The 18569-nt window shown below is 39.0% G+C and overlaps 1 protein-coding gene across 5 annotated transcripts in view; it reads right to left on the bottom strand.

The window, feature by feature from the left end:
- ATP2C1 (ATPase secretory pathway Ca2+ transporting 1) overlaps positions 1 to 17516 on the bottom strand; it is a 50298-nt gene extending 32782 nt beyond the window's left edge. Inside the window, exons 1-4 of one of the 5 annotated variants that reach the window (XM_030510247.2) lie at positions 17296 to 17516; positions 16668 to 16818; positions 2027 to 2137; positions 980 to 1096 (exon numbers count right to left, since the gene is read on the bottom strand). In XM_030510247.2, coding sequence (XP_030366107.1) covers positions 980 to 1096; positions 2027 to 2137; positions 16668 to 16673 — 234 coding nt within the window. In that variant the 5' untranslated portion in view covers positions 16674 to 16818; positions 17296 to 17516. Of the gene's footprint in view, positions 1 to 979; positions 1097 to 2026; positions 2138 to 16589; positions 16839 to 17295 lie in introns of those variants that run through there. The other 4 variants (XM_030510283.1, XM_030510275.1, XM_030510266.1 and 1 more) reach the window with 4 other exon arrangements.
- Positions 17517 to 18569: the final 1053 nt, after the last annotated feature.

The raw sequence follows: 18569 nt of genomic DNA, 5'->3' as shown, positions 1-18569 counted from the left end.
CAAATATGTATCTTAAGAAATCCTACCTAAAACAGACTTGGATATATGCTTTAGAAGTGTTCTGATGCATCTGACTAATTTGAGACTGCACACAGGAAAATAAAGCATTAATGCCAAAGGACAGCTAGTATGTGATGATGTTCCCACTGTTATCATCAGCAGGGCGCTGAATATCCTTTTAGTTGCTCCCAAGTAAAACAGTTTCTTTAGAATTAACCATCTATTACTTCAGGGTTTACTCTAGAATTTAACTGCACTGCTGCTCAGACAAGATGCAGGAAACACTGACCAAAATGTTTGACATTACAGATTCATTAGAAAAACCTTCTGTGTGAAAATTTGCTGTAAGTATCGTGTGTAGCTGAGGGTGGGAGGAAGGAGTGACACTTCCACATAATTCTGAAAAGTTGCATGTGCCCACATGTGTGTGTGTGTGTGTGTGTGTGTGTGTGTGTGTGTGTGTGTGTGTGTGTATATGTATGTGAATCATAAATCACACTGATAAGAAGATAATTCACACTTGACTTTTGCCAGTTCTGCTTAACACAAACATCAAGTCTGGCCCCACCTCCCGCCTCAGTTCAAAGATAGCAGTTTTGGTTTTTAAAATTTCCTTTGTCTAGTAAGTTATTCATACTTCACATTCCTTTTAAGTATTTACCAACAGTCACAGGCATTTGCATCTGACCTTAGTGTGATTCATGCTCAAGTCTTTGAGTACGGGGAACTTTATTCTGCTTATCCAACCCTTAGGCTAGTTATGAACATACATTAAAGAACAAATCATATAACTAAAGCACTGGCATATACCCAAATAAAAGCTTTTTAAATTTGTAAATTATTCTAGAAGCTCCTATTCTGCTAGTTTCCCTACTTTTATCAGAATACATTCATGCACATGAAACCTAAGTAAATCAAAATAAAGAGCAAAACTACTGACACATTAAAACCAAAAAGCAGAAAGGACAAAAATCTTAACCTGGGAAATATATTTTTTCCAGAGTGGTTCATCTTCACTAATATCGAATTCATTCCATCCATGGAAGGCCCTTCTATGACAAACTTCACAGTTCTTTAAGCCATTCTGAAGATTAGCCTATTAAAGTATGCAAAGAATAACAGTCAGAAATTACATTTATATACAGTTATAAACTACACTTCAAAATAGATTCCAACACCAAAATATATAGCCTTAGACTATACAAATTTAGCAACATTAGAAATGCAAGCTTGGTACTAATGTTTGTATGACAATAAAAGCTAAGTGGCTACTATTCTACAACTCAGTTTGGCAGTACTTAAGAGATTCATCTAGAAATTCAAAGAAGAACTACAGAAGCAGATGCTGTTTCACATTTCTAAATGATTACTGGTCTTCCCTGCAGAAAATTCTACAACTAGCCAAGCTGCAGCCATAATTCAGAGTCTTGAGGATTATGTCAGGAGTTGCTCAGCCAAATCACAGAAATAGTTTCAAAGTCTTGAGTTGTCAGTGACCAACATTTATCATGGTGTACTCCTCAAGCAGTCAAGCATACAGAAAATGAAAAAAGACCATTTATCATGAAAATTAACCCAGACTCAATGGTTCATAAATCTATCAATGGGTAACTTTCTCAATCCTGTTCCTCCACTTAAAATGGAGGCTACCAAAATAAATTAAGGACATTAAGGATTCCTTAGAGAAATGGAAGCAATAGCAATGAAAATAGGACAGAACTCTACAGGAAGACTGACTCTATTTTTTTTTTATTACCAAAAAGCAATCTTCAAAGCATACAGAAATCCAAACACTTTCAAGTTGAATCTCATCCCCCTCCAAATACCTGCTTTTTTTGAAAATGTCAGAGACTACAGCATTTTGAGTAACAATTTAAAAATCAACGTTCTTTTAGAAGTAGACAACAGCTGGTATCAAAGTGCATGATAATGCATACACTTTCAATGACAAGATCTGTCCTTAATAAATACCAAATTTATTGTTTGGTAACATCAGCACATTCTTAAGAGATACAAAATTACTTACTTGCAGAATGCTTGCTACTTCATCAACTGGCAATTCACTTGCTTTTTTTGAAGACAGTACAGGAATCATTGTCTCATTGTCACCATCAGGGATTTTTTGAAGATGTGCAACCTAAGAAACGAAACCAAAGTCTGAAGGGAAGGAGAGCACTACCAGTTCATTGCAAACTACATATGAGCAATGCAGTATTAACATCATTAAAATGTTCTGGTTTTTTATAAGCATTGCACTTTAAAAAAAAAAAAAAAAAAAAGAGTATCTACAATTCAGCTTATTTTTATACTGTACCACCTGGAATAATAAAAGAAAACACTGGATATGCAATTCAGAAGACTAATTTCCATAATGACGTGTTCAGTGATGACAAATGTTGTAACAGTTACACATACTCATAATCCTTTAGCTCGTTATTATCAGTACCTGGTCAGAAAGTAATCACTCCAGGTAAATTCCATTCCCTGCCCCTACTTTTCTACTCATTAATAAGGGCAGCCTAAACAGGCCTATTTACATTTTCTTGTACATAAAGGAGAAACAACATTAAGAAAACCTCAAACAAGAGCACAGATTCAAGTAAAGTCATAAAACTTGACTACGGTACAAAAGCTTCAAGTCAACGCTACCAAAAGTAATGTTTTCCTATAATTTTAGGAAGTTACAAGTCTTCTGAACTGCAGAACAGCACAATAGCAACACTGATGACACAGTTCAGCACTGCTCTGATAGTTAATGAAGTGTCAGAGTTTCCAAATTCCTGGTTATTTAATAAGCTGAATTGATACTTTCTTCCCCCAGCATGCAATATACATATCCACCTTCTCCATTAACTGGAAGACACATAACATGCAAACACACAGTCCACAGAAATGGTTTTTCCATTATACTTGCACAGAATTTGAATAGGTAGTTTTATGCTTTAAAAAATAATTATTGCCCTGTATAAAACTCCTCTGTGGATGCTGAGACTTAAAATATAAAGTACTTCAAGATGATGATACATTAAAATATTCCAGCATTTTTATGCCCTAAAAAGGGTATGACAATCTTCATTTTCTATACCACATGCTGCTTGCCATGTACTCAAATAGAATAGCTGATATTAATTCAACTCAGTATTTGTTTTTCTACCTGCTTACCTAAATAGATTCCACAAAGGCTTCATCCAGGGGCCCAAGGAAATGATGAACAAAAGGTGAATATGCTATGGCTGGAACTCACATGCTTTTGCTTTCAAGAGAAAGCCTTGGGAACTCTACACTTGCCATGTAGCTCCTACTGAAACAGTAAAACCAACAAGACTTGCTGCTTCACTGTAGCTCTAAGAAAGCACGTCTAGAGACCAAGACGAGAGGCAGGGCGATATGAGGTGTGCGTTTGAGCTCTTGAACTGGGGGATTATGGCAGACAAAAGAACTGCACCTTTAACTGCCCCACTCAGCTTCCTGTGGCCTGAAACCACCAGGACGAAGCAGCTGGGCTGCTGGAGTGCAGCTCATCAGGGGCCAAGCATGGGAGCTCAGCTATGCTCTGCCACGCCTCCACTCCACTTCCCAGATTTCATTACAGTGGAAGAGCTTTGTTTTGTTCTTTACCATCCTTTCAATGATGCATTTATGCAATGACAAGAATTGGAAAGTCTGTGGCCAAATTTTTAAAGTACTACAAAATATGTGACTTAAGTACACTCCAGCACGGGTTAGGTATTTATTGAAACCATAAGTATATACACTGATGTAATTCTTCTTTAAAAAGGATGGTGAATACACATTATTATACATTATAAATATATACATATACAAAAATTATCTAGCAAGTTATCATTTCCAAATGCTTTCCCATGTTTCAAATTATACAAGAAATTGAGTCAAAAAATATTTCAGACATGGTTCTACAAATAACAGATTCTCTCTCAACATTTTATGTATATTGAAATTTTTGCATATGTATTTATGTATATATATTTATGTATATTTAAAAGAACTATTAATTTCACCATCAGAAGAAAACCAAAATCATGTCATGCAGACAGACAGCCTTTGGTTAAGTGTACCACCACTTCTACTAGCATCCATGAAGCACTTACTGCTCACAAGATTCAGTCCCTAGGAAGAAACAGTTTCATTCAAATTCACCTACTGCAATTAAGAACATATCTAGTGACAGCTGCTGGTAAGCCTACACATACAAATCTATATTAAATCAAATCAATTCTCAGGAAACTGCCATTAGAGATTATGACTTTTCACACTTCAAATGGTTACACTTTTTTTTTTATGTTAACCTCCTGTTCCAGTTTTCTCAGACCACACTTTTCTAAACCAAACATTCACCCAGAATCTCCCTGCTTTGATGAAACACCCTACAGAATTACTACATTCTTTTCTTTAACATTTCCCATTCTAAGTACTAGCTTTTAATTTCAATTGCAAATAGATACCACATTCATGGTATTAGCTACCAAACACCAGTTCAGGGCTAAAACCCATTAAGCCTAAGTGCTGTTTCAAAACAAACCCAGAAACATATGACTTTGACCAAGATGACTCCACATTCTCAAGAAACATGCTGAGCAAGCCATCCCAGTAAGAGTATGCAGAACTGAACTGACAGCCATTAAATTTTAGTGCTGAGAAAAACCTTTTTTCCTACACCGACTGACATGGCTGCTAAACACAAATAACAATTCGAAAAAGGTATCCAACTGATCATCTCTCTAGTATTATCAATTGGGACTTCAGAAAGTCTAATAACAAGCTTTTTAAGGACATTTTAATAAGTTAAATATCCTTAAACAGAAATGTCAAAAGTACTCTCAGAGATCAGGCTTTTCCAAGTAAATCTTCATTAGCACAGAAGAACTGTGCTACAAAGCTGATTTTGACAATCTTTTTGTGACAGGACTCAAAAATCCATTGATTTTTAATGTTTCATTCACGTCACCTCCCACTTTTATGAAGAACACTGTGTACTCTATGCGATTAAAAAAAAAAAAATAACCTGCAGAAAAAATGTGGTACAGGATTAGAAAAGGTAAAAGCTCAGAAGATCTTTTCATAGGCAGCTCCTTTCTCTAGAGTGAAATTATACACTGTAAGACAATTCTGGATGGATCCTAATCTTACTTCTCAAAAACCTCTACAATCTGTGCAGCTTTACACTACACTTGTAGTTAGCAAATATCTAACACTTTGCCATCAGTTAAATTTAATTGCTTAGCCAATGAGATACTGATCATTTTTCTCTTCATCACTACCTTCCAAAATATTAGTGGGTTACACCAAGCAATTTAGGAGGGGGGGGGGGGAAAAAAAAAAAGTGCTTGCTACATGCTGGAACACAATAACTATATTCAAGCAAATAATTTTGCCTTTACTACGCATTATTTCCACAAAGCAAGAGAAAGAGTACTTCTCCAATACTGTCAGCAAGTGCTCTACAGTCCTTTGGACTGCTGCACAGATCTGCATACTGGAGATCTGGGCTTCTGCAACATCTTTTTGTGTATCCAAAAATGCTATTCCCAAAACCAGTGTTCTATATTAAACGAGTCAACCCACATATATAGTAAGATGTCTTAGATGTCTTCCCGCCCTATGCTGCAATTAATTTACAAGCATCTATCAGCTGATACCTTAAAACACTTCAGTACTTTGTTGCAGGCCAAGTTTTTATATGGATAATTGGGCTAAGAAATGATACTGGCCTATGCTGCTATATCAGATAGGCAGACAAGCATCACCACTGAAGCTTCTGAAGCTGTGACTATGGCTTCCCATTCCTCACTTGAAGCTAATCCTACCAAGGAACAAAGCAGCAGGATGCTAACTAACAAAAATAAACAGCTGCCTCAGGAAGCCCTTTTCTCAGACCACTTCCAACGTACACACCACCCTTTCTAGGCCAAGAAATACGCATCTATCATACGACTATGAAACTGTGACTAAAGTACGTTTATCAAAATTAATACAAATTTGTCTGGAACGCTTACACTATTCAGAGTTCCCTTCTGTTTTCCCTAAAGAAGAATCCAGTTAACTACTTAACAGCAATGTGTACTGCTGCCTCTTCCTTGTACACTACAACAATTTGCTTATCCTCTTTCTATCATTATCAATACTAAGTATCAGCAACTTACCTCTACCATCTGGTTTCTCAGCTTACCAGAAGAGTCCATTATCAACCAGCAGGTCTCACTAATATTGTAATACTTTCACACTTATTTTGAAGGGGACATTTTAGCTCTACTTGCTCAGAGAACGCAAATGGCAGGACCTACAGTCTAAAAACTTTGAACACCCTCATAGTAAAACCTATTTTCAGACAAAACTTGTGACCAAAACCACTTTGGCTAATTAGCTAATACTAAGTCCTGCAGACATTACATGCAGTTCACTCAACTGATCCACAAGTGCAAAATACAAAAAAAAAGGTTTACAAAACAATGAAATTAAAGTTGAGGTACTAAGAAATGCTGATTCTTTGAGAAGTTCTTTCAGAAACCTGAGACAGGAACACACCTGAGTTTAAGCACTCGGCTATCAGAAAGAATTGTTTACCTTACCAGAACTGCAGGTTAGTAGAGCCAGTTCACAGGAAACACTGTGGCACAAGTGGGATATGTAAACAGATGACTGGAAGCACTGACTCAGCCTGTTTTCCAATATCTGCCTCTTAGCCATACCTATCCCTGTCTTCTGAATCTTCCCATCCACCTGAACGACTGATCGAGTCAGCCTGAACCTACCCCATTACTCCCCTTATAGTGAACCCCTTTCCAGCCAACTCAAGTACTACAAAATACCTTTCAACTTGTTTGTAGTTATCAACCTGTAAGAATATTACTGTACGAGCAACTAGTGACTCATATCCAGGTGTATGCCTCTGTGTCATGGATACCATGCAATTACTACTGAATCATGCTGTGTCTAATCAATACTAAAATTAATGAATGTACACATAATTAATGCATAATCAATAAATGTGCATTTTTAAGTATATGTATAGTACATTGTCTTTTCCACTTGGAAATATTACATGTACCTGCTCAGGAACTGCAGCTTTATTAATGAGATAGAATATTAGAACTGTTGTCCAAGGGACAACATTCCAGACCCGGCTGCTATCAGTGATGGATGAAACTGTACTGTGAGCAAACCCCATAAGAAGTAGTGAACTCAGAGAAGACAAGATCTGCAGTGAGCCATGCCCTGACCAGAGATCCATCCAAAGCCATATCATCTATGGGTTCCCAGCATCAGAAAGTACATAAGATTTTATACCTTGCTATCACCTTTTCTGAGTTATTAATAGTGATCAGCCTTACAAGTGCTTGTGCCTTTCTTATTGGGATCCCAAAAGAATCAGCACTTCCTCACCCACCATAAGAATTAGCTTTCATTTTCTGTCTACCATCCCCACACTGTAAAAAAAAAAAAAAAAAAAAAAATCCTGTTCAACAACAGAATAAAAAGGTGTTTCACTGAATACAAAACAGATTGAAACTTACAAGCTTCCCATTTCCTGAGATGTTCTGCATGATCAAACCATATGTAATGTATAGAGACAGGTTTAGAAAGCTCAGATCCTACTAAGCATGTTCTTCTCTAGTTCTGTACAATACAGAGCCAAGATGGCAGGTGTGGATGAGTAACGACAGACAGATCAACTACTGTAGACATTTGTGCACACAGTAACATAAAATACCAAGTTTACCTTTTGTACACTGTCTGGCATCCTGGAAAGACACAGGGCTAGAGATCAACTAGACATCAATGCACAGAGGTCTGAGTCTCTGCGCGTGTGCACACAGACTTTGGAAACAGTTCCTGATAGGCAAAGACTCTTGGCTGTGAAAGGTATCTTTAAGAAAAAGACTCTACCCAAAATTAAAGTAATCCTCTTTTCTGATATGAAGCATCAGTGCAAAGTCTTCCCCTACTCATTAGGACATTGTGGCTAGAGGTTTTGGAGATCCAGATATTTAACCATCTTATTGTCCATCTTCAAATCCTCCATTTAAATAGGTCATTGCTCAGCATCATGCTTGTGATTCCACAGTCACTTTCTAACAATGTCCTTAAAAACATCTATTTCATTAGCTGTTTCTGCCGTCTTTGCCTCCCCCATTTGTCTAGAAGTCAAGGTGTTCCTAGACCCTTGTCCCAGCCACAGAACAATGACCAAGTGATGACAAGACACAGCAAAAAGCCAAGCCAAAGAAAAAAGTGTTGAGCATGCTCAACAGCCACAGTAAATCCTAGACCAACTTCACATTCAGGAGCAAACCGCAGATGCACATCAGGATTCCAGAAGTGGAGGCAGAGAAGAGCACACAAGGAGTCCTCAGACCATTCTAGAACCAGCAACACCCAACATGGTTGTGACTATCATGCAGCTTCCTCTGTGAAATTTCACCAGATTTTAACACGAATTAAATCTCCAGAGAAATTCATCAGTTATGTTAACTAAAGAAGCAGGTGGGAATAGCTGAATGTGGTGGATACAGATTTAATAAAATAAATAAAAATCAATGTAATTGAGTTTACAAACTATAAATGTAACCAAGCTAGAAACTTACCTTCATTAAGTAAACTCAATTTTTTAACATCTTATTCTTAGTTTATGAACAAACTTATCTATACTTTAATGATGTGCATAAAATTGCAAGTTATATACAGGAAGGCTTCATCTATACAGACTGCACTGATAGAATTGTGTGTACCTCATATGATTAAATCACGAAGACCAATTCCTTCCTGTATTCTCAACTAGCGAGTTCTCTAATGAGCCTCAAACTCCTATAAATTTAGACATGAAAAATACTCAAATACTGTGACTGACCAATAAACCCCTATACCAGAAGGCTCAGAAGAGATGGGCAAGGGTGATGCGCGCATGAAGCTCAGAACATGATGTAAGGTGTGACTAACCAGAGCTGTTGCAAAGAGCCTAACTTCACCTCAGCACAATGCGGACTGGAGGGTGTCCTTCAGATACACACATTTAATACTAAAACATTACACCCTCCAATGTGGATTATCTAAAAGAACCGGGTCAGACAGCATTATACTCTGAAAAATACCCTTATGGGAAATAATGCTGCTTTCTTAGAGCAGCAAGTGCCAAACACTCATTCAACACACCCATGACCATTTTGAAAAAGAATTTTTTACTTGCAACTGCAAAGAGCTGCCCCTTTCCACCCCCAAAAGGTTGAAGTCTGCAGACTAATGAGGCACTTGTTTTCCACCAGGCACTGTTTGTTCAGGATAAGAAATACTTTCTGAAGGCTTTGAAGTTACTGTCTACTATCTTCATTTGAACGGACTCCTTTGGAAAAGCGTGATGACTTTTCACTTCTGGGGAAACAGCTGCAGCAGCCCCTGTATTCTACTATTCAAAGAAATTTATTCCTATCCAACAGTATTTTTAAAGTTTTATCAGGAGTCCCCCACATCAAAGGAAGTGCACACAGAAAAGTTCTGTCTCTAAAAAAAGCCAGAAGGAAGTAGAAACACTAATTTGCATTAATGAGTTCTACTTGCAGAGTAATTTCTATTCTGGGAGGTCACGTAATTTCAGCCCTTTGCTATTGTGTGTTATTTTGTAAGACTTTACAGAAAAAGGTGATATTCAACCTGGCACAGACACAACACATTAACTAAAGAAATACAAATACTCAACTTATGAGAACAACCTGATAAGCTGCCCCATAAGTCTGAAAAAAATCTGCCTTGTATTCCGGTACAATTTCAGCAGTGCTTAGGACTTTCACTATGGCCAACAATCAGCCATTGGGCAGAGGTGTACTCCTTGGTATACAAAACCTCTGCATTTCTGACCAACTAAGAAACTGAAATGTGAACACTGGCAATGACCATCTTAAATCTCAAAGTTTGCCCAATCTTAAAAGTTGTAAAATATTCAAGAAAGAGACCTTACCCCAACCCCACCTACTTCAGGTAGCATAATAAAGACTAAGATGCCCCATTTAACATCCAGCTTATTAACTCCACAGCAGTCTATAAACCTCGAGAACTACTTCTAAGTACTAAAATACTTCTAAAAAACACTTATCTGAGAAACACATTCCACAATCTCAAATACAGCTAACTTTCAGATGTTTCACCATGTCGTCTTTAAAAAGAAGTAGAAAGGAAAACAGAACATACAGTTCAGCTGAGGCTACCAGCACAACAGTAAAGTTGGGCAATTTTCTGTAACTGTTGCATATACCATATGGTTATCTTGCAATCCATGTGAACGACAACTGCCTGCTCTCTAGCTAGAAAAAATATCACATAAACAATGATACTTTAACCTGACTGCAGTAACCTAGATCATAAGAACCCAATACCACTTTATGTTCCTTTAGCTCATTTATGTAGTATACAGTTAAAACTTAAGAATGCCAAACATTCAAACTTTGCATTCAATCACTACAAAAGATTTACCATTTAGAGCATTTCTGTATACTTTGGAAAATGTACTATGATGATCTAAAGCCTGGTTGCCAAAAGCCTTGCGGTTGCATCAGAGTTACCAAGAATGCATTATAAAACACATCAGACCAATCTGTATTTGGTTGGCCAAAACATTCAGCTTTGATTCTTCCTGTTCAAAAAATCTCCTTGAACACTGGAAAAGCCTGCTTGAACATTTCTTACATTTGCCATTACCTATTCATCAGAACAACAAAATAAACAGAATCCTAAGCACAGACTAAAATGATCAAATCAATGCTAGTGCCCTGATGAAAGCAAAGTTTACGTATAATAGCACTGAGCCACTTGAGAAGCTCACCACCCATGGAAGAGAGCACTGATGACCGTATCTCACTTGACTCCAAATAGCATACAGCTCTGCTTAAATCCTGATTCACATGAAGCCTTTAAGAAGTTGAAGGCCAAAAGAACTTTGCTTCTAAGTATCAGTCATTTATCTTGCTGGAGCGTTGCTAGCTTTCTAGAAGAGAACATTTAAGCTTAGAAATAAGATCATGTGGCTCCTCTCCAGTAGTCTGTCTCTATCCCATAATACTTTGAAGTGCTGAGCTTCTCAAAATTAAGGATGGCACTTCAACAGCAAACGCTAATAAAGAATTTTAGTACCCTCCAATATACTACTAATGTATCTGTAACGTGTAGACTTAGTTGTCGTATAATTTTATTAACAAAACATACTAATATTTGTTTAAAATAATGAATGAAGCTCCAAGACCCAATAATTGATTATATCCTTGACAGCTAAGCAGTTATTTTATAATGTGACAAAATAAATTTCCAATAATAAAAAAAAAAAAATCTCAAACTTAGTTTACAACAGTTCTCAGGCCCAAGCTAGTGTCAGCGCCAATTTAAATGCAAACATAACTCACTGCATAATTACTCTACTTATGGTAGTAAGCTTTCTTATCATTACTACCAAGAAAGCAGCAAGATTGTATTGACCAAGGTTTTTTTTGTGAATTATGTATGCAGAAAAAAGCGCTGCAAAAATTTTGACTTCAAAATATTTTAAAAGCATTTGTAAGCAATTCTGTAGACTGCATCTGCTAAACCACTATCCATTTTATCCCTTCGAATTGTCTAGAGTAAAATGTTTACAAAACAAATAGCTAGAAACAGATGCCTGTCCCAAATTTATACCTTATTGTATTTTGTTTTCTTTCTCTGCTCTGCACTGTATCTTTATATTACTTCTAGCTTCTATAAACCACATTGAAATTACCAATTTTATCACTTGTCAATTACGTATCACCTGAACTCCTTCACCAACTCAAAAGCGGGACTCAACCAAAATCTACTTATTAACTTATTTTACTCTTGCAAAATTCCACTGTGGTAGTATATGGGTGAATTTATATTGAACTGAAGCTATGATTACATAAAGAACTGAGTCAAGTTAATGGTCTGCTTATGCTAAAAGGAGATCTCACTCCTTCGTCCTTCATTGTTTTCAACATCAACTGGGTGCTTCATGAGCCCATTCAACTTCCTAATTCAACAGAAAGCTGTCCAACAGGGGGCAAGGGAGGCTGGGCTAACTTGCCTGACAGCCAAGACAACAGGAACACGGCTAAGAGTAGGAGATCTTCTTTCAGCAGTAACAAGAGCATTTCATTCAGTCCTACAGAAGAGCATCCCAAGATCACCACATACTTGCCACTGTCCACCAAAAAAGCAAGCAAAAATATTTCTCTTCTATTAAATTAGCTTCCCTGAGAACTACCTGCATTTTCCTAACACCACTTCTTTTCCTGAGTCATTAAAACGACATCATGCCCTAGACTCTTCATGTAAACAAAGGCAGCAAAATAACTAAACGTACATTCTGCAACGTCTGACCTCAAGCAGACTCCATGTTAAATCACTTGTAGATTATTACAGATTAACATTTCCAATTTATCTGCATGGGGAAAAAAGGAGGAAAAGAAAAGACTCGAATCATCTAATGATCCATCAACCAGGCAAAGAGATTAAAAGATGACACTGAGCGATTAAAAAGGAAATCTATGTTTCTAATGCAAGACAAGTGCTATGTTAACTTAGCGGTTATTTAAGTTATCAAAGCACTGCTAAAAGACAGGAAGGTATCTACTAGAGCTGGTCTTTACTGAAGACCCTCCATCAAAAAAAAAAAAAAAAAAAAGGAAGAAAAATTTGTCCCCTTATCCTCCAAGTTAAACAGAAGAGATGCAGATGTGACTTTTTTGCCAACATAAGTGTAAAGTATTGGGTTCTAATTAATTTTCTGCAAGCTGCAGATAGGTAAGAAACAGTAATCAAGGAATATCAAAATTCGTGTTTCACCTGCTAGATTATTAGGAAATCGTCTACATGTAAAAAGAACATAAACTGCTGTGATAACACCAAAGTCCATTTCGGATTTTCTAACTTTTTTCCATCACACATTTCCTTCTGATTATTTTGGATATGACTTTCATGAACAATTGGTGATGCCATTCTGGAACACTTTAAATTGTTTTCAAGTCACTGCTGCCGCAGGCATCCCTTCCCCCTCTGCTGTCTGCTGCATGTACCCACGCTCACCCCTTTGTCAGTATTTACAGCTGCCTAATCCATGATGAGCCAGTCCAGGGTGCTAACTCACTGCCCCCAGACAAGAAAATCTATTCACTGGTCTTCAATCCGTTAAATCTAGCAACTAAGCCCATTTTCACCATTTAAGAAAAACACCCGTGAAATTCATTAGGAAAACTCAACTGCTTTTCAAGCACATGACAAACAGAAATGACACATCTGTCATCTCAGGATTACATGAAGTACTAAAGCCTCTTTTTCAAAGAAAAAAGAAAATCTTGACTTATATCTCACTACTCACCCAGTTATCAAATTTATCTTGAAATTACTACTGACAGACTATAGGCTGAAGTTGTCTTTGAAGATTAGCTGAAATTAACTAGGACTCAAAACAATGAAGGTTAAGGAGGGTTTCAGAATCACCACATCATGTTTTTATTACTTGCAGTAAGTCTGGTCTGAGTTTCTGTATCAACCTTCTACATGATATTTGAAAAATCTTTTTGGTTTATGGGTGGGGAAAATGTTACTCTGACCTCTTCCATTAAACACTTAATGATCTGAAAACAAATGCTACAGAAGACCTTGGTAACAAAATAGTACTCCTATTTAACAAGTTGTGTTTGTAATCAGTCTGACCTCAGAGCAGAGAAGCTCAAAGTTGATGTAACCTAAAGGCAGTCTTCTACAAGACAATCCTCAATAGAACAAAGAGCCTGTCATGATCTAAACGATTACCTGAAAAAGAAAGAAAAAAAACCTCAGACTACAATTACAGAAGACTACTTAAAATGGCCTAAAGGCATCAATGGAGAGGTCCAAAAATTACAAAGTCTAGTTTGCACTATTATGTTTTGTCTATACAAGTTCTCTTAACTGCCTACAGATTAAGAACAAGCTCCGCTTGTGGAAAGAAGGCACAAAATTCTATCTTTCCAAACAGAAATACAAACATTGTTCCTCTAAGTCATAGTTTTACTGAGTTAAGCAGAAGTCTTCCTATGATGGGAAATTCTCTCTTCCCCATTACCATAACATACATGATTTTTTTTATGGAAGTTTAATCATCTCAACACAAGAGACAGGAACCAAAAAGTCTTGGGACAAACTATTAATTAGCTTAGAGTAAACATACAATATTCCTTATGAATACTGAATCAACACAGTGAAACTTCAGTTTTCCAAACCATCTTATCACTTCCCAATCTTGAATATTCATCCAAATGGGGGGGGGGAGGGGGGCCCAAGAAAACAACTGCCATCTCTTGCTCAATATCCAAACTAAAGAGATTTTTCAAATACAAACTTGCAAAACAAAGCAAAAAAGTTTAAAGATATTCTAACTGCAATCTGTGTTCTACAAGATTACAAAGATTCTTCACCTGTCTCTTGGAGAAAACACATTCATCCTCTCAAGAGTGATGAAAAGTTCTAATATGAATGCTGCTAGTGTCTAGCTGTCTCCAAATGTCAAACAGCTAAAAAAAAAAAACAAACCCGAAGAGCTCAGAAATACCAAGAACACCAAAACAAACAGACAGTTGTAAATATACGTGCCTGTTTGGAGACTGAATTATGAGATAAGGGGGTGAGGGAGTGGAAAGAGTGGAGAAGTAATTCAAATAGTAAGAGAACTAACTCAGTCTTTTAAATGATACTGAAGTTTAACTTTTCTCCTACCCCCAGGAGCCTACTCAGTTTTGAAAGCCCCAATAAACCACAGAATTTAATTCTACTTTTGAAATATGCATCTGACCATCTTTTAAGAAGTACTTTTTGTTACTTCCATCATACAAATATTACTAATTTTAAACATGATTTATTTATTCTGTAAGAAATTGAAGAAATGCCATTTTTGTGCTACCAGCATTCAGAAAAATTAGAAGGGGTCATACTATCATGCATGTATAAACTACATCTACGATATACTATTTATTTGGTAATAGAACTAAAAGGCATTAAAAGCCTTCCTGCCATTTTGGTTTTAGCACACGTGTCAGACAGCTACTTCCCCCCCAGTGTATTTCTATTCAGTGTTCCAGGACAGGCTGGAAAGAGCCTCGAGCAACATGGTCTAGCGTGAGGTGTCCCTGCCCATGGCAGGGGGTTGGAACTGGATGATCTTGAGGTCTTTTCCAACACAAACACATTCTATGACTCTATTCAATGGTGTTAATCCCACTTCCCTTCCCTCACCCCCAATGCTGCCCATTCAAAAACCTTTCACTTGCAATACAGTGACTGAAATGCAAAGGCACTAAAACTACTTCTATCAGCTATCTAACCTCTCAAAACAAAGATCAATCTTCTAGAGAGGCTCCCTCACACTCCAAACTTCCTTCTACCCAAGTAGTTTCATGTTCTTTATCATAAATATTCAGTCAGAAGACATGATCAATAGAATTAAGAAAGTTCTAACATTATTTTAACATTAAGAAAAAGAGTTCTGATATGCCAGATTATGATATCCTACATAGTTTTCAACATAGGCTGGACTTCACAACTACTTCCAGTCATGGAAGACAACCGTATTTCAAAATGGAACAATATCCCACCAAAGAAAATACTTTAGTTAGTCTACCAGGCACACTCAATCCAGTTTTTCATTCAAGTCAAACTATTAAAAAAGCAACTCTCTCCAGAATGGGGTAGGAGGAAAAAGAGCTTCTATGTTTCACAGAACAACCTATAGCAAAGGAAATCCAGTTGCCACCTAGAAAAACCCATTCAATATCTTCAAAGAATACTGATGACATAAAGGGAGTGGGGAGAATCAACAGGTTTTTTTCTTATATGTATTATCTGTATTAACTATTATATGTATTAACAAATAATACATATCAGAGACTTTCAACATCAAGAGTCAAACAGAAGAGGGGGGGGGAAGAATTAAGCTCACAGTCACTATCACCAATGCAAAGGGGCTTTCAAAGTTCCCAGAGTATAAACTGAAGGCCAACATGGAAAAAGTTAAATAACTCCCCGGATTAAGTAATTTCCAAACTAGACAGGAAGGAGAAAGCATAGTAGAGCGATTTCTTTCAGTACATAGAGTTTACAACTTCATACCAGATTTTTCAAGCAGTAGATCTCAAAACTTCAGTGCCATTTTTTAATTAAAGTGTCCAAGAGTGGGAAGTAATTTTTAAGAACACAAAATAAGCACAAAGATATTTCAATAAAGAATGCAACTAACACTCCTCAATTTCACCCTGAAAGATAAAATTCAATAAAATAATATAATCTAAGCAAATACCAAGCAACTAACACTCAGAAGCCCCTGTCTAAATAAAATCTTTCTATTCCAAACACAGAGCACTAGAACACACAATAGATGTTTTGAATATCTGCCAAGACAGAATAAAACATGATTATTATCTCGACAAGCAGCAGCACAAATGAAGAAAAGCAATGGTCCTACAGTTCTTAAACTACAAAGTGCAGATCAAAATTCCTACCACGAGATTAACACACGAGAGCAACCCTGCAAAACCCTGGAACAGTAAAACATACACACGCACCAGTAGGAGTTGTCACCAAATTGCATGCAAAAATCCTCTTAGCTCCAATGAAGTCAGTGACTCTGATGAGACCTTTACCTTCATTTTCCATCGAAATCGTACTTGAGTCGATAGTTACAAAAGTCTTTAGCAACAGCAGCACTGGAGTGGGAGCTGAAAGGTGAGGAGAGAGATGCCCCAAGATCCCAGGCAATCACACTGCTCCCTTTGCCCCCACCTGCAGCAACATCTGCAAGAGAAACATCTGCGCTAAAAGAAAGAAAAAAACAAACAAAAAAAAAACCTAAAAATAAAAGCCCCACAACAGCCGAACCCTATAGGTCTCCACCGCCTTTCCGCTCACGGCAGCACAGAGCAGCCACACGCGTACATGGAGCCCGCAGAGCTGTCAGCAGCCACCGAGGATTAGGATTAGTTGCCCAGCATCTACAGCAACACAGAGCAGTGCCACCGCCTCCCCCCTCGCCTCCAACAGCCTCGTCCCGCCCGGGGAGGGGCTCCGCACGCAACGAACGCCCCGCACCTAAAAATAAACCCTCACCCCAAGTAACTCCCCTACCCCGGCGCCCTGCCCGCGCCGCGTCTCCTCAGCGCCAGGCGGAAGCGGAGCGGCGAGGAAAGCGGCGGCTCCCCGGAGCTCGGCGACCCCCGCCCCACAGCACCCGTCGCGGCTCCCTCAGCAGCCGCCCCAGCCCCGCCCGCTCACCCTATGGCGCAGGCCGCCGCAGGAGCAGGGCGCTCGTGGAGGGGTGAACGGGGGAGAGGCGCAAGCAGCAGCTCTGTGTCCGCCGCCTCGTCCCTGCCGCCTCGCCGCTCACCTCCGTGGCTCGGGACGGCGGCAGCAGCGGCGGCGGCACGGCCGCATCCCGCTCCGCTCACTTCCGCGGGCGGCGGGAGAGGCAGCGGACGGGGCGGGGCACGGCAGCGGAAGGAAGGGCGGATGGGAGGGAGGGAGAAAGCGAGGGAAAACGCCAGCGCCGCCACCATCACGCGTTCAACGCGCGGGCGCCTGCGCCTGAAGTCCTCGCTCCCGCTGACAGCGGAGGGTGGGAGGCCGCCTTTTATGTCCCCGTACCCTGCCCTTCATCCGTGGCTGCGGGAGCCCCGCCATGAAACGCGTTTAAACGCCTCAGTCACCGCGGGGGGGTCTGGAGGTGCCTCCAGCGCCCACTGCCACGGCCAGGTCTCCTCACCTCCCCGCCCGGGCAGAAGGACGTTCCTGTGAAGAAGACGGAGCCGTTAGGCGGTGTGAGGAGTCACGCCAAGCGGACCAGCCCGGTCCGTGCCCCTGCGCCAGGACTGGGAGCCAAGGCGGGCCCCCGGGACCGGCCGTGGAGGAACAGTCCCCGAGCACCTGCTGGCTGCAGAGTCCCCTGCAGCCCTCCGTGCTGCTGTCTGCGGAGCAGTGCTTGTGTGAAACGAGTGTCGTATATACGGAGTAGCTGCTATTTTTAAAGTACACCCAGCCTAAATTTGTAGTCCGTCTTATTTCATCATCAACATATATTCTCAAATGTCAGCAAAAAACCCCTGCCTCAAACACTTAAGGTGACTGGTTTTGAAACCCCTTTTTAGTTGCCAATTGTGTAACCACCCGCTCATATCACTAGTTAAGTACTGGGGGGGGAAAAAATGCTTTACCAATTCCATTATGTTTACCTAGACACCAAAGGAATATTGTTTGAAACTACAGGTCCAATGCTGAGCTCTGATACTGAGGAAGTTTCTTAGTAAAAACAAAACTGAAATAATAAATTTTATATTTAAGGTATGATACGAGTAAGAATAAATGTCTTTTGACTTCCAAGGTCAAAATCAAACGGAGACATGCTAATTGTAGGCTTCATACCCTGTCTCTAAAGGAGCATGACAGCACAGTCCAAGAAATACAATTACACTGACATCACCTTGGCTTTGCTTTTCTTAAGCAGCAGCAGAAACCAAAGTCAGTCTCTGTCAGTTCATAAGAAGCATTTAACA

Source organism: Strigops habroptila, chromosome 1, assembly GCF_004027225.2.
Source record: "Strigops habroptila isolate Jane chromosome 1, bStrHab1.2.pri, whole genome shotgun sequence".
Lineage (NCBI taxonomy): Eukaryota > Metazoa > Chordata > Aves > Psittaciformes > Psittacidae > Strigops > Strigops habroptila.
This window is presented reverse-complemented; position numbering and strand designations above follow the sequence as displayed.